General features: G+C 41.3%; 1 protein-coding gene across 4 annotated transcripts in view; it reads left to right on the top strand.

The window, feature by feature from the left end:
• Window positions 1–16,594, top strand: part of BRWD1 (bromodomain and WD repeat domain containing 1) — a 64,057-nt gene that overhangs the window by 12,674 nt on the left and 34,789 nt on the right. For 3 of the 4 annotated variants that reach the window (XM_077342713.1, XM_077342712.1, XM_077342714.1), the window contains exons 10-20: window positions 293–363; window positions 459–559; window positions 918–958; window positions 3,432–3,530; window positions 3,714–3,864; window positions 4,421–4,555; window positions 5,737–5,865; window positions 6,547–6,772; window positions 8,336–8,521; window positions 13,927–14,110; window positions 16,137–16,230. In XM_077342713.1, the coding sequence (XP_077198828.1) occupies window positions 293–363; window positions 459–559; window positions 918–958; window positions 3,432–3,530; window positions 3,714–3,864; window positions 4,421–4,555; window positions 5,737–5,865; window positions 6,547–6,772; window positions 8,336–8,521; window positions 13,927–14,110; window positions 16,137–16,230 (1,417 nt within the window). Of the gene's footprint in view, window positions 1–292; window positions 364–458; window positions 560–917; window positions 959–3,431; window positions 3,531–3,713; window positions 3,865–4,420; window positions 4,556–5,736; window positions 5,866–6,546; window positions 6,773–8,335; window positions 8,526–13,926; window positions 14,111–16,136; window positions 16,231–16,594 lie in introns of those variants that run through there. The other variant, XM_077342716.1, reaches the window with a different exon arrangement.

The following is a 16,594-nucleotide window of genomic DNA, read 5'->3' as shown; positions in this document are numbered from 1 at the left end:
TAGTGGGAGCCTCTTCAGTTATATTTTTACCACCTTATTGTCTCCATTATTACATAGATAAAACATGTTGTAGCAGAGAGGTCCATGAGAACAAATAAAATTACCAAATTAGCTGTTGCAGAAACAAAACACCCCGAGAATAAATAAAATTACTAAATTAACCATTCCAGAAAGACAAGAAGTGTGATTTCAGTATTGTAGCCTATTGTTACATAAATGTATTTGTTTCTTTTTATTGACATTAAATATCTATGGAATTATTTACTATGCATTTTTTTTACTGTCTATAAAGTAACCGGCCACTGAAATTCACAGAAAAGCCTAGACCTGGAGTTCAAATGCTGTGTTCTTCATTTAGTGTTGGTAAGTATGTGGAATAGAAAGCCTTGCAGGTCTCTTCTCTTTGTATTTTTCAAATACTTGTCTATGTGCTTTTAAATTATTGTTTAAATTTTCAGGTGGGATGTTTTTAGCTACTGGCAGTACCGACCATGTTATCAGAATGTATTACTTTGGTTCTGAAATACCTGAAAAAATTGCAGAGCTGGAAAGCCACGCGGTAAGGAATGAAATGTTAAAGTTAGAAGTAGCCTGTATTAAAGTATGGTTATAAATTCAAAGTGTAGGCAATTTCTTTACTGCTGATTAAACTTTGTTACAGTCCCTGTATGCCCCCTCCCCAAATATCTGAGCAGTTAAAAGATAAGCATAGATTTAATCAAACGTGTTCTTTTTCTCTTTATCAAACTGTGTAGATAATGCATTAAAAATCATTAAAGCTTCATGTGTAATTGGAACCTCATGGTTCTTGGCCTTTGTGTTTATTTTGTTGATATATTTAATAACAGGAATTGACTGATTTTTTTTTAAGACTCATTGTTCACATTCAGTTCAATGTATTTCTTGTTCTTTTGCAGGACAAAGTTGATAGCATTCAGTTTTCTAATACTGACAATAGGTATGTTCAAAAGACTGAGTAAAATTAGTATGCTGAAAAGATTTTAAATATATCTAGCACTGCTGTAATATGAAGACTTGTTCTGATCAAGTGTAAAACAGAACTCACTTTAGCTAAATGTTTCGTATCGAGCAATGTGTAGAATTGTTGCTTTGAACCTAGATATGTTTGATTTTAGCCCAACACAATTCAGTATACCATGTTATGCCATGCATAATACAACTGGCTGAATACTGTTGAGGGAGGAAGTGCTCTGTGGAAACTAAGTGCATTAGTGTGATTTGATGCTACAAAAGGTATTGCACTTTTACTGTCATGTGCCATAAGACTATTTCAGATTATTTAAGTCCAAAATTCCATAGACAAGATTATAATAGAGCAATTCATGGCAGCCACTGGAAAGAAAAAAAGAAAAACTGCAGACTGATTTCATCTGCAGCTTCTTAGTACTAAACAACACTTAGTAAAAAGCCACTTCCTCTTTCTAAGGGCAGTAATTACAAAATGGGAGAGGGTCAAGTCCTACTGTATTTGTAAGTTTGGCCTGCCAAGCTTAGAACATAGTTACACTGGCAGAGTTTCAGTTTTTGGTTTATGCCACTTTGGTGACCCGCTTTCCTCCCTCAGGTGTAGGATTTTCCCTCTGTTTTTCTCTTCCTTTCTGAGTAGCCCCTTTATCAGTTTTCTTCTTTCCTGAAGATCTGTGGCTTTCTCATCCTGTCATACTATTGTATTTTTATGCTAGCTAAGTTCAGGAACTTAAGGGAAGAGACAAGATCACCCTCTGAACTCAAACTTCTGAAATGGCTTATGAGGCTTTATAATGTTCAAAAATAAAATATTTTATTCAACGTAGAGGGGAAAAGGTCAGCTGAAATTGCGGTAAAACGTCTGAGGTAAATCAGTAAGAACTCAGAGGTAACTTAATATTCTCACAGACTACAGTTCATATACTTCCAGCAATTGAGTTTTAGAATCATAGTCTTAGAATCTTTGAGATGAGAGGCTTTTTGTTCAGTATACAGCAGTGTACTTTCTTGAGTTTAACTGACTCTTCAGTTTTCAGAAGGCACAGGGATACACTAAAACAGTCAAATTCTTTCTCTGATCAAGGAATCACTCCACTCTTTAAAGCTATCTCCCTTTCAACTGGGTAAGGAATTCCTTCTCCAACTAGAGTATCTATCCCTTTTTCTAGTCTTCACTGATCCACCCATTCCTCCTTACCAACCTTCCCAATCCTCAGTATAAAACCTTTTCCACTGTCAGGGTAAACTCAAACTTCTCTCCAGCAGTCAGTTCCCAAATCTTTTTGCTCACCTGATGCTAACTAATCAAATTCTTTGGAGCGGACTTAAGGTTCTCTGGCTTTGTAGGGCATTAGTCCTTCATAGTCCATTACATGTTTATACAGCCCTTACGAGCTTTTAAAGTACTGTGTCACAGCCATTTATTCAGGTATTAAGGTATTCATAACACATTTTAATCTGGGTAGTAAGAATCATCACTTTTGTTGGGGGAAAAAAGCTTTTTTAACTATATAGCTACTTTCTGGGGGGGAGGGGAGGATCTGCTTTCTACTGATTAGTTATGCCCCATCATACACCCTCATAAGACTTTCAGTCCTAATGATGATCTTGCCCAGGTGTTGTTTGTCCTTCAGTATTGTAAGCTGTGACTTCTTCTGGTAGTAGTCTTCAATATTTTAAATATTTCATCTCTGACTGTGGCCAGGGCTGTTATGCTGTCCATGTTATCGGTTTCTGTGATGGTGAGATAACGAAATGTCTTTTCTTTCTTTAGCACAGTTGACTGGAATAGAAGCACTTTATCCCCATCTACTAATTCACCCAGCTACGGAATTATTCTAGATTTAACATTTTCTACTTGAATCACTGACATATCAGTCAAGTCAAAGCAAATATATCTGGTTTTCCTTTGTATCTGGGTTAACTAAAGCAAGGAGTACTCAATCTGTATCTACCAGGAATTTGACCTTGGCATTTTAAGAAGTTTATGCTTTACTTCTTTATCACAATATGATAATCAATTCACATTTGCCTGAAGAACTAATTTTTGACATTGAGAGTAGTCATAACAAAAGTTCATTACAATCCACTTATTTGGAATCTGTGTCTCCAGAAGATCCTAGTCATCTATGGCTATCAGCATATCTTGCTTAGGTGTTTTATCAGTTTCTTCTAGGATGCTTGCAGAAAAATCAGTTTCTTCATCAGCATCTGTAGTTGGGGCATAATCTTGAATGATGGTGTTGATTGGCTTAGCTTACTAGTACCAGGGTTTATGAAACAGCTTTGTAAAGTGATTTTTCTCCTGCATATTTAAGTATAGCTAGAGGCAAACCTTTGGAAAATTTCCATATTCTGATTTTCTCTGTATGCTGTGTGCATTGTTCAAGAGCTCTTGAGCATCATCCTTTTTATATCTCAACTAGTATCTTTTTAATGCTAAGGTTCATAAGTGGCAGCAGAGATGGAACAGCCAGAATATGGCAATTCCAGCAGGCTGAATGGAAGAGCATTTTGTTGGACATGTCTGACAAATTACCTAGGTAGGTGCAGTATGTTTCATTTGCATGTAGTATTGACAGTAAATTACATACATGCTTTATCTTTGTAGGCAGCAGGAACTTATTTAATATTGCGGGCAAATGAAAGGCCCTTATATTGAAAATATGTGTATAGAGTTGCATGGATGATAAGCTTGTTGAAACATGTTCCTTTGTTTGAAAAAGTGATTTGTGTTCAGAAGAAGAGAAATTTATGAAGCCCAAAGTGACGATGATAGCTTGGAGTCAAAATGATAAGTTGGTGGTTACTGCTGTGAACAACCATCTGCTCAAAGTATGGAATTCTTATACTGGGCAGCTGCTTCATGATCTTACGGTATGTAATGGTTAATATGCTTTCTTGAAAGTGTGTTTCACAAAGTGCTGTTTAATATATACAGTAGGGGCTAAACCCGTTGCATTCAGGAATACAACAGGTGCTAGATTGGGGGTGGGAACTCTGTGGATGGTCTCTCCTCTCCCTCCCAGGACCAGGAAAGACTGCAGGCAGGAGGCTTCCGGAAAGAGAACTCATTGGTAGGGGCAGCTCTCACGCAGCAGGGATCTGTAGCCTATACTCAGAGGGAAGGAGGAGGGGGTGGTCAGGGGTGGGAGACAGAAGGCGATTGGCTGCTGGATAGACAGGGGAGCCAGTTGGAGGAGGAGGTACTCAGGGGCAGGACAGCTGCCTTGAGTGGGTGTTAAGTAGACTTAAGCCATGAGACATGCTCCTCCTCCAAGGCCTTACCAGAAATATATTATGTGGAACATATGGATCAGGTTGTTTTCATGTGTTACACAATGTTGTAGTCAACATACAGTGATTTAAATTAGGATTCCATCTCCCTTTAACATTGTAATATTGTTTTGCATCTATTCCTCTGTCAAAAAAGGGTCATACGGATGAAGTCTTTGTTTTGGAACCCCACCCATTTGATTTCAAGATCATGCTTTCTGCAGGCCATGATGGCAATATTTTTATCTGGGATATAACAAAAGGCATCCAAATGAAACATTATTTTAATATGGTAAGTATTACACTTGAAACAAGTTCTCTGTTCCTCCAGTTGTTGCTCTTATTTTCCTCTCATTTTTAATACCTTAATTATTGACTTCTTTGAACTTTCCTGTAATCAGGAAAGAACTACTAAACTGCTTATTCTCTACAGAATAACAAAGTGGATCCATTTGAAGTGTTTACATAAGGAGTTAGGGGAGCAAATCTTTCCTGTTTCACAGCCTGCCATTTGTCCTGAAAAAAGTGAGGTTCAAAAGAGTCTCACAAACAAATGCACTACAGTTCAGGGGACTACAACAATGACGGGACTGGAGTCAAATCACCTCTTTCACTTTCTTCTGCACTTGGTTTGTTTCAGCAAAGGAGGGGCAGTAGTGTGTTTTATCTGCTTTCCCCTCATTACTGTAGTGCTTGTGGGGCTGTCTATAGCCTCAGAAGATTCTGGGACAAACAGTCTGGTAGGAAAAAGTGGAGAGAAATCTGCTCTGCCAACTCCTTCCATTAACTCTTCTGCTTGATGCACCCCAATAGATTAATCAGATTTTCATAGGCTTATTTGTACAAAATGTCATTTAAACCAGTAGTCCTTAACCTTTTATCACCGGGGACCGGTTAACGCTTGATAATTTTACTGAAGCCTGGGGGGGGGGGCTAGTCTTTTGCTGAGGGACGTCGCCACCTGAGCCCCTGCTCCGCTTGCTTTCCCGCCGGCGCCCCTGACTTCCCGCTATCCACTGGGGGGGCGCTGCCAGCATCAGCTGCACAGTGCCACGCCAAGGGGAAGCCCCAGCCATGGCGGCTGCTGGAGAGCACCAAAGGTGAGCTGGCGGCAGAGTGGCAGGGCAGCCCCCGAGGCAGCAGCCGGGGATGAGGAGGAGCCGCGGCCTGGTACTGACTGATCCATGGACCAGTCCCGGTCTCTGGAATGGGGGTTGGGGACTGCTGATTTAAACGGTTGCCTCAGAAGCCTTTTAGATGTTGCTTCTTGCCTTCCAATTGACGTCAGTTTACCTGCTGTTATTTCTGTGTGCACATGAAAATATAGTCCTTAATACAATGGGTGGTTTTGGTTTCAACTGTAATAAGAGGCCACTGTTAACTCATAACATAATACATTAGTAAGGATGTACAGGGAATATATTTGTTAATTTTAAATGTTTACAGAATATTAAGGGTTTTTTTAAAATGCAGATTGAAGGACAAGGACATGGTGCTGTATTTGACTGCAAGTTTTCGTCAGATGGGCAGCACTTTGCCTGTACGGATTCTCATGGACATCTCTTGATATTTGGCTTTGGTTGCAGCAAACCTTATGAAAAGGTATTAACTTTCCATTTACCACATTAGCACTTAATTGTCAGTAAAATTAGTAGCACTATTAAACACTTTTAAAAATGAAATGTATATTTTCCCAGAGCCTTATGTATGCTTTAGTTGATTGATAAACTGAGGCAAACTTTAATTGATGGAGGCTGAAGAGTGAACAGGTTTTTTTCCTTGAGACATTTTTGTTCTGGTGTGTTGCTCTAATTGATACTTTTATACTCAGTGTTGGACAGTTCTTCCAAAAACTGATAGGGTTTTAATGTATCTCACACCTTTGAGTGATATATAAAGGCTCTTGTAATGAGCCATATTTAAACTAATGTGTAAATTGAACAGGGTTGTGTGTTTTAACTAACTTCTTTATTAAGAACAATAATTGGTCTTTTCATATTAGTTTTAAAATATAACTACCTATTCAGTTCAGTAGTGACACACAATTTAATGAACCCACAACTTTGTGCTATTCTTAATCTGGACTCTCCTTGTACAGTCATCCTAATGACACAAGTAAGTGATCCCATGCACACAGACACACACACATTGCAGCAAAAATATTCTCCAGAAAATTTTATTGCCAAATAATATTTATTTTCATGGTTGTTGAAGCTAAATGTAGGTTAATAAGTTTTAAAGTCTTTTATTAGTTGATTATATGCAAGCTTCATTTCTTTCTAGATTCCTGATCAGATGTTCTTCCACACTGATTACCGACCACTGATTCGAGATTCTAATAATTATGTCCTAGATGAGCAGACTCAACAGGCTCCTCATCTCATGCCCCCACCATTCTTGGTTGATGTGGATGGAAACCCTCATCCAACAAAATACCAGCGGTTGGTACCTGGACGAGAGAATTGTGCAGATGAACATCTGGTTCCTCAGCTGGGATATGTAGCAACAAGTATGAGCAGCAATTTTCGACTTCTGACTCTTGGTCTAACTTTGGTATCATTAAAACACAATGGAATACAAGAATGATATTAACCTGCAGTTTAGTTTAAAATAGCAGTGTCATCTTAGACTTGTAGTGGTGGAGTGTTATGAGTTGTTGCTTTAATACCTGCATATACTGGACACTGTTTTTGCTCTGTAAATTTCTGAATAAGATTGTTCATTAATGCTGAATATTTCAGAAATTTCGCTCAAGTATTTTTTAAGATTGCAGAAAAGTTTCAGATCTTAAAATGTGTGGTTGCAGGATGGTGTTTGTGCACACACACTCACAAACACACACTGGGTATTAAATACATTCAAAATAATGAAAGAAATGCCCATCCCTTTAGTATTAATTGTGTTGGCCCTCAGTATCCATTGCAAGGCAACCATAACAACATGCCAACATTTAAGCCTTGGTTTCTGTCAAGGGGTCCTTTCCAGGGATGTTTTGGAGGTAGTACTCATTGGGGCATAGCCCAGCAGCAACCAGTAGGCAATTTGCTAGTATGCAACTTTCATGACTCACTGAGGCCTGACTGCTTGCTACTATTAAATAGTATCCACCCTACAAAAGCCATTGTAGTGTAGTGATTAAAACTTCAGCTTACAATTTGGGATACCCAAGTTTGAATCTTCATTGTACCGTGGAACCTTAGTGGATGACTTTCTGTCAGTTATACACACTCAGCCTAACCTACCTCAAAGGGTTTTTGTCAGGATAAAATGTAGGGTTCTTATTGTGAAGAAAGGTGGGATATAAATGAAATACATAAATTCTAATTATAGCTGAAAATGGAGGGGGCAGATAAAAGTTAGCTAGGTTATTGGGTGGGAAAGGAAAGAAGTAGGGAAAAGTAAGGAGATGCAGGTTGCCAAGAGGATGAAAAAGGAAAATATTGTGAGGAGGGAGATATCTAGGAAAGTAAGATACTCCCCACAAGTCATGGTTTCCAATAATGGGCTAGCAGCTGGCACTGTGCAATTTAGTCAGAGTTTTCCAAGTGGGAGGTTGCTAGGGGGATGGGAAAACTGAAGGAGAGGGCAGATGAAAGATAGGTTGGTGGGTGGGTGGGAAGAAGAGACAGAAGCAGGAAAAAGGAAGAAGCTAAGGAAACGTTCAGGGAAGAAATAGTGGAGGAGAGGGAAATAAAATGCCCTGCAAGTTCTTGGGGGTCCTTCGCTTGTAACCTTTCTAATTGCCAAAGTACCTCTGAGCATGGGGTAGTCCTTGTGTACCTGGAGAGATGGAGATGGTGTCCCTCTCTGTCTTCTTGCGTCCTACTCAGCTATGGACAAGGGTGGGTGGGTGTGTGTGGAAAGATTGCCTTTTACTTCCATGTTTGGCTCCAGAGCCATTGAGTGAATATCATTGTTAGAGACAACAAAAATATTATAATGCATATACATTGAATTCTGTATGTATTAATAATATACCAATAGCATTTCATGGATATTTAGATCAAAATGCTAAATGTATTCCACAGTTCTGAGTTTTTAATCAAGCTTGTTTTGCATTTATATTTTCAAGGTGATGGAGAGGTGGTGGAGCAAGTAATAGGTCAACAGACTGCTGATCAGGATGAGCAAGGGCTAGAGCCTAGCATACTTGATGGCATGATTAGACATTTACAAATGCTACAAGACCAAAGAAATAGCACAGATCAAGACATCCTTCCTCGTGGGCCACAGAATGGAGAAGAAACACCTAGAAGAGGTCAGAGTTTATTTCTAAGTAGAGGGCAGAAATGTCAACCATTTTTAAGACTCTTTGAAGAGGCATTGTGGTGTTGGTTTAGGCTAGAATGTGGGTTCACATCCCCACTCAAACATGGACTCTCACTAGATGTTGTTGGGCCAGTCGTACACTCTCAATCTAATCTATCTCATTGCAGGGTGGTTAGAATAAAATGCAGAAGGGAAGAATGCTGTTGTGACCTTTTTGGGTTCCCAAACAGAAAATACATGAACAAAGTATTGTTTCCTAATGGGAAACAATACGTGTGCTGGAGTGCTTTTATGCAACTTGTGTGCTCTATAATTTAGAGTATTAAAAGCTTCTTAAAAGGTAAAGGTAAAGGTATCCCCTGTGCAAGCACCGAGTCATGTCTGACCCTTGGGGTGACGCCCTCTAGCGTTTTCTTGGCAGACTCAATACGGGGTGGTTTGCCAGTGCCTTCCCCAGTCATTACCGTTTACCCCCCAGCAAGCTGGGTACTCATTTTACCGACCTCGGAAGGATGGAAGGCTGAGTCAACCTTGAGCCGGCTGCTGGGATTGAACTCCCAGCCTTATGGGCAAAGCTGTCAGGCGGCTGCCTTACCACTCTGCGCCACAAGAGGCGCCACAAAAGGGCCTCTTGTGGCGCAGAGTGGTAAGGCAGCCGTCTGAAAGCTTTGCCCATAAGGCTGGGAGTTCAATCCCAGCAGCCGGCTCAAGGTTGACTCAGCCTTCCATCCTTCCGAGGTCGGTAAAATGAGTACCCAGCTTGCTGGGGGGTAAACGGTCATGACTGGGGAAGGCACTGGCAAACCACCCCGTATTGAGTCTGCCATGAAAACGCTAGAGGGCGTCACCCCAAGGGTCAGACATGACTCGGTGCTTGCACAGGGGATACCTTTACCTTAAAAGCTTCTTACCTTACCATATACTATCCCAGATATTTCTTACTTTTATTTGGGAAAACAGACAAACCAATTTTGGCATGTAAAGAACAGTTTGCTTACTTTTATGGAACAGAAGTACATAGGGAACATTCTAAGTAAATGAAGTCTAATGCTAACACTACTGTATAGGTAGAATGTCTGGGAAAGTAAAAACCATGATACAGATAGTACAGAAATTCTTGTTATAGCACATAGATGGACTATATAGAAGAAGAAGAAGAAGAGTTGGTTCTTATATGCCGCTTTTCCCTACCCAAAGGAGGCTCAAAGCGGCTTACAGTCGCCTTCCCATTCCTCTCCCCACAACAGACACCCTGTGGGGTGGGTGAGGCTGAGAGAGCCCTGATATCACTGCCCGGTCAGAACAGTTTTATCAGTGCCGTGGCGAGCCCAAGGTCACCCAGCTGGTTGCATGTGGGGGAGTGCAGAATCGAACCCGGCATGCCAGATTAGAAGTCCACACTCCTAACCACTACACCAAACTGGCTTCCTGTCAACACAAGAGTGAAGTGCCAATTTAACCTGATTCTTCTTTATTGCAGCCCTTCATGCCATATAGAATGTTGTCCATAAGGCTCCCCCAACATCGGCCTTTTGAGTGTGTGTATGTGTGTGTGGGGCCTTCTAGAGGTGCTCTGACTTAGTTGTAGAGCATCTTTTTGGCATACAGGAAGTCCTAAGTTTGATCCTGGGGGCCTCAAGTGAAAAGATCTGGTAGTAGGTGATGTGAAATATTGCCACCTAAGATCTTGGAGAGCTGCTGCCAGTCTGAGCAGACTATACTGAATTTAATGGGTCAAGAGCCTAATTCAGTTTGTTGGTTCACCTCTGCAAGTGGAAAATGCATGGAGTCAAATCTGTAGAAAATTATTAGATCATCGAAGTATAGTTCAATGGACTTAACCTGATTTACTAAATATTTATGTAACTTTTTTGTGGTAAATACCACATCTGCATGAATATGCATATATTCTAGATTAATTTTGTAAACATCCAATGCCAGAAAGGCACCCATGTTCATTTGCTTCAGCCAAAATAACAAAAAGTTCAGTTTATGCTGCTAATGCAATCTTTATATAAATAGTAGTGTTGCTTAGTAATTGTTGGACTAGGAACTCTGACATGGAAGTCTGTTCATAGAATCATAAAGTTGGAAGTGACCTCCAGGGTCATCTAGCCCAACTTCCTACAGAATGCAGGAAGATCACAACTACCTGCCCACCCACAATGACACCAATTCCATGTCCAGATGATACTGCCCCTCCCAAAAGCAGGATCCATGGCCAGTCTGGCCTGGAGGAAATTCACCTCACAACCCCAAAGTGGCAATCAGCATTTCCCTGGACATGAAAGAAACGGACACAAGAGCCAAGCATGAAAACAGTCCATTCTGTCCAGCCTTTTACCAGCCTAAGTTCATAAAATGAGCATTAATGCCAGATGACTTTGTTGTTGTGGTTGTTATTATATTTCTAGTCCACCACTCCCATAAGGCTCGTGGCGGGTTACAACACATATAAAATCCCCAATGAAAACCCCCTAATATATTCAAGATCAGAAGCCTAAAAAAATCCAACACAACCCAAGCGGCGGCAGAACTTACACAACCTAACCCAACCCACCCAGATGGCAAGGAGTCAATGGTCACTTCACTGCCAAGAATAGCCCTGGGGGGGGGGGGGTCCAGCTCTTCCTTTGGAGCGCCAGCCTAAATAATAGATCTGGCTGAAGGGCTCTGTTTTACAGGCCCTGCAGAAAGCTGATAAATCCCGCAGGGCCCGCAGCTCATCCAGGAGCTCATTCCACCAGGTGGGGGCCAGGACCAAAAAGGCCCTGGTCATGATCAAGGCCAGACGTGCTTCCTGGAGGCCGGGTATGACCAGCAAATTTGTACCCGCAGAGTGTAAAACCCTGCGGGGGGGGGGCATAGGGAGCGAGGCGGTCCCTCAAGTATGTGGGTTCCAGACCACGAAGAGCCTTGAAGGTTAATACCAAAACCTTGAACCTGATCTGAGCAGCAATCGGTAGCCAGTACAGCTGCCTCAGCACTGGCTGGATGTGGGTCCTCCACTGTGTCCCTCTGAGGACCCTAGCACCTGCATTTTGCACCAGCTGTAGTTTCCGGATCAGACCCAAGAGCAGTCCCGCGTAGAGCGAGTTACAGAAATCTATTCTGGAGGTGACGGTTGCATGGATTACTGTGGCTAGGTGTTTGGGTGACAGGTAGGGCGCTAATAGCCGAGCCTGGCGATGGAAAAATACCTGGCCAGCTACCATTTTGACCTCAGCCTCCAAAGTTAGTGAGGCATGTAAGATCACCCCCAGATTCCTGGCTTGGGATGCAATGACCAGTTGCGTCCCTGCCAAGGTGGGTAAGCGCGCTTCCTGAATTTGCCCCCCTACCACCAAACCACAGGACCTCAGTCTTGGCAGGCTTGAGTTTCAGGCGGCTCTGCTTGAGCCACCCAGCCATGGCTTCCAAACATCTGGCAAATGGTTCCAGGGGGGAGCCTCTGCTTAAAAACTTCCAAAGAAGGAGAACCTACCACCTCCCAAGGAAGCCTGTTCCACTGAGGAACCGCTTTGTCAGGAACTTTTTCTGGATGTTTAGCCCAAAAAGTTTTTGAATTAATTTCATCCCATTGGTTCTGACCCTACCCTCTGGGCAACAGAAAACAACTCTCTCCATCCTCTTTGTGACAACCCTTCAAGTACTTGAAGATGGCTATCATACCACCTCTTAGTCATCTTCTCTCCTGGGTGGAGTCTGCACGGAGCTTTTATTCCAATCCCAGGTCAATTCAGTTCCTGCCATCTCCACTGAATGTGATTTCCATTTTGATTTTGTCCGATGTATATTTTCTCTCTGCAACAAGCATGATTGATCTGGAGTGACTCTACCTTTATCCTGCAATATCCTGGACTGGTTTTAACCCTCAATATTTGAAGAATCTGATTGAGGAAGCATGCGGAACTGCGGTTGCTTCGAATTTGTTCCTTGAACGCCTTGGTAGAGAAGCCCTGATTGGCCAAGGCTGCCTAGGTGACAAGCTTGCCTAATAGGGGAAGCCCCTAATTTCTCTCGGCAGAAGCTCCCAGAAGCCCTAACGTCTGTCGGTAGAGATTTGCCTCTTGGATTTTTTCTCCCTCCTCTGCGGTCTCCAATCCTCCCCCCCTCCTTCAAGAAAACAAAGAAAGAGGCTCCAGCTGTACTTGGCACCCCCCCTCCCCTTCTGAACTTCCCTAACCATGTGCAAAACACTTTTCTGTTTCAATTGGGGTCGGGGGGAGGAAGACCAGAGTTCAAATCGATCCGGATTCAGCAAGATCCACAACAGAATAAACAAAGTAAGTGCAGATTCAGCCCAGGCTAAACAGACCAAGCTCTTTCAACCTTTCCTCATATGTCATGGTCTCCAAATCCCTCACCATTTTCATTGCCTCCTCTGGATGCACTCCAGTTTGTCTACATCCTTCTTCAATATTCTAAGTGAGGTCTAACCTGTTGGATGACAATGTGTCATTCATACTCTCTCGGCCTAATCTACCTCACAGGGCTGTTCTGAAGATAAAACTGGAAGTGAGGAGAACAATGTAAGTTGCTTGGAATTCCCATTAGGGAGAAAGTGATTATATAAATAAATTCTAAAAATGTTAAGAAACCTTCAGCAAAATCCACACAGAGTTAAAAGTTGCCGCTGAAACTGGCTATGTTTTGCTGCATTTGTTTCACATAGTATTTTTCATTTTTTACCACTTGTCTCAGTTTCAAGTCTTTTTTCAGAGTGATTGAGTTGTCTATGCATCATAAAAAGTCAAACATGCAGTTTTGTTTCATCACATCTTAATATGTCCTGCTCAATTAAATCCTTTCTGTTAGAAGTTGAAAGAAAACCTTGAAACAACCTCCCCTTGATTTAGTGGGTGGTACTGCTGATTGAGAAAAAATGTAACAAGTTTGATACTCTGGGAACTGAGTCCTACAATTGTAATCCTGGGTAATACCTACAGAGCAGCTATATCGTTACCTTTTTTTTTTTAATAGCCAGGTGGAATGCCATCTTATTTCTACAGTCACACCTGAAATTTTGGCATTGCTTGTCCATACATCATTGAAACTCTTGTGATATCAAATAATCTAGGCACTGGGACATGTTCATTAATGTATGGAAGAATGCATTGTGAGTTAGAAAACTGAGTGTTCAAGAAGTGTATGCTACCATTGTTGAAGTTTCTGACTTTCTCCAGATATACTAGTCAGTTTTAAGATGATGGAATCCCTCAGGAATAAAATTACAGAATGAAATCAGATTCTACACTGTAAACTGAGTCTGAGAATAGGAAGTGATTGCTCTGGGTGACCCAAAACACTTATCAAGCAGTGACAAATCCAAGAAAGATAACATGCTTAGAAGTTGTTCATTTATTATATATTTAATATCTAAATGTGTTCTAGTTCATCAGATCCCTAGCTCGGATATTCAGTCTCCACCTAATATCGGCTTGCGGCGTAGTGGACAAGTTGAAGGTGTGCGCCAGATGCATCAGAATGCTCCAAGGAGTCAGATTGCCACAGAGAGAGATCTCCAGGCATGGAGACGAAGAGTAGTTGTTCCAGAAATTACATCAAGCATATTCAGGTGTGCAATTCTACCAACATTAAAAACTAATAGGTTTTTATTATCAAACAATGATATCTTGGCTTATTTATCTATTTATGTTTCTGTTTATAGGCCGCCCCTCTCAAACAGAGGATAATGAGTGGTTTGGCTAGGGGGGAGGGGCTTGCTGGTGATGGTAGTCCCTGGTCTCAACCTGGTAGTCCCTGGCCTTGTACAAGAGTGCCATCTTGCAAGTCCTCCAGAACTAAGGGAGTTCCATAAGGGCTCACACTTCCACCAGCAACTCATTCCACCAGGATGGAGCCAGGGCTGAAAAGACCCTGCAATGGTTGGGACCAAGGGCCAGGGACCTTCAGTGGGTTGGTTTTTGCTGAATGAATAGTTCTGGGGTGCATATTTGGAGAGGCGGTCGCTCAGGTATGCAGGTCTCAGACTGTAGTGAGCCTTAAAGGTTAAAACCAACACCTTAAACCTGATCCAGAATTAATTCAGTAGCCAGTGCAGCTGTTGGAGAACTGGTCATATATGCACTCTTCAGGGGGTCCTTGATAGGAGGTTACTCTTGCATGGATCACAGTGGCTGTTTACTGTTGGTAGGTCTTCCTTCCTGAGAGCCCAAAATGACTGAAAGATAAAAACATCTCTTATTTGGCATTTTTCAGTCAATATAAGTAAGTCAGTAGCCTTTAATTGGCATAAAACATGAAAATACAAATAAAAAGATACAACTAGATAATAGTATAGACTATGGAATGAAATAACAGAGCAGGCCATAAAATGGTAAAACAAACATAAAATACAAAATAGACAACACTTTATAGGAACATCTTAGCTAAGACTCTAGCAGCAGAAATCATTATATCTGAACCTCTATCAGAGAGAAAGAATTGCAGGGTCAAGGACGTGTACAAAAGATTTTGATCTCAACAGGGTAATAAAGCTAATGTCATGGCATCTCTCATATAAGGAGGAATCTAACAATATATGAGACTAGGCTGTAAAGCCTGCTCTTAACAGCAGGCTTTGAAAGGGGGGGCCACGGCAGGAACCCCCTCCCCGGCCGGCCGCATCACGCCTTCCGATTGGCCCCCCCTGTCGTCATTCCAGGGCCAATGGCCCTTGTTTCCTATCCCGGACTCGGCCCATCCCCCTTAGCCTTAGCGAATTATTTATACCGCTCCCTGAGCGGTTTACAGATAGTCAGGACAACCAGAACCATAGGGACAAAGTCTCCCATAGTATGGAACATTATTAAACTTTCCCTCATGGACCTTTGAGGAAAAAGCATTCATCTGTGCGAGGAAAAAACTCTTCTTTGGAATGGAGCATCAAATAAATGAAAATACCCGGGCATAAAGCTCATCTGTAGAGAAATACGAAAGAACTCTGGAGAACAAAACCAGGGCCAAATGGTCTTGATTCCATGATCAAATATTCTCTGCTTTAATAATTCAATAACTACCCCTTTCTTCCGAAGGTAATACAGAATTAAAATCAATGCCTATATGAGCTACTTTTTGTTCACTTAGCCTGGATCCACTGAAATTTAAAAGGGTCACTTTTTAAACAGGTTAAAAGACTATCAGTTCCTGATCTAAAATAGAGTCTACACCAAAATTTAAAGGTAGCTATCCAGGCCCTTGTCTCCACCCGAATTTGACATGTATGCCAATAAAGGTCTGAGTCTGAATTTGACCAAATTCTGCACAAATGGCATATAAGACACACTATTGGGATACCTGCAGTTTATAAAATGTGGAGTGTATACCCTTAACAGATTTATTCAAGGCCAAAACCCATAAAGGGCAGTCATAAGAGCTAGGACATCACTTTAGAGGGCAGAATAGAATAGTTTGGTGGTTTTGTATAACATTTAACTGAATGCTACTGTGCCTAAATTTGAAGCATGTTATTTTTGCATAGGGTTCAATTGGTAAATAGTTCTTTATCTTCTTCCAAATATATGATGGTGATAACTGGAAATTGTTAATGTTCAACAACTTGGTTGTAGCATAACAAGTTTTCAAAAAAAATTATTTTTTAGCAATCAAGAAGAATATAGGATTGCAAAAGGCGAAGAAGAGAAATGGCTGTATGCAACAGAACAAAGAAGGAAGTTATTTCAGTCTTCAGAAAAGGTTGGAAATATCTGCACTGTGCAGTTCTTCATGACTGTAAATAACTTTTAGAGTTCTCACGCAGGTTGTTCTTCAAAGAAGTCATTAATTAGAATGCTTGAGAACTGCACACAACATGTGACTGGGATTTATAGTTATGAGAAATACTGATTCTCCAGCTGTGTGCATGTGCACAGGTGTTTGTTCCACATATTTAAACCATTTCTTTAACCTGCAGCCTTAACAAATATATTTGTATAAATGGGTGCCTATGTGAGAGAAACTAGGGGATGCTGTAAAGTCACAGGCATAGCACGAGGACTGATTTAAGTAACATAAGCCCCTCTCTTAAATATGCTCTCTTAAATACTCAGTTAATACTGCT

This window comes from Paroedura picta, chromosome 6 (genome assembly GCF_049243985.1).
Source record: "Paroedura picta isolate Pp20150507F chromosome 6, Ppicta_v3.0, whole genome shotgun sequence".
NCBI classification, from domain to species: domain Eukaryota; kingdom Metazoa; phylum Chordata; class Lepidosauria; order Squamata; family Gekkonidae; genus Paroedura; species Paroedura picta.
The sequence above is the reverse complement of the archived record's forward strand: the minus strand, read 5'-3'. Positions and strand labels throughout refer to the sequence as shown.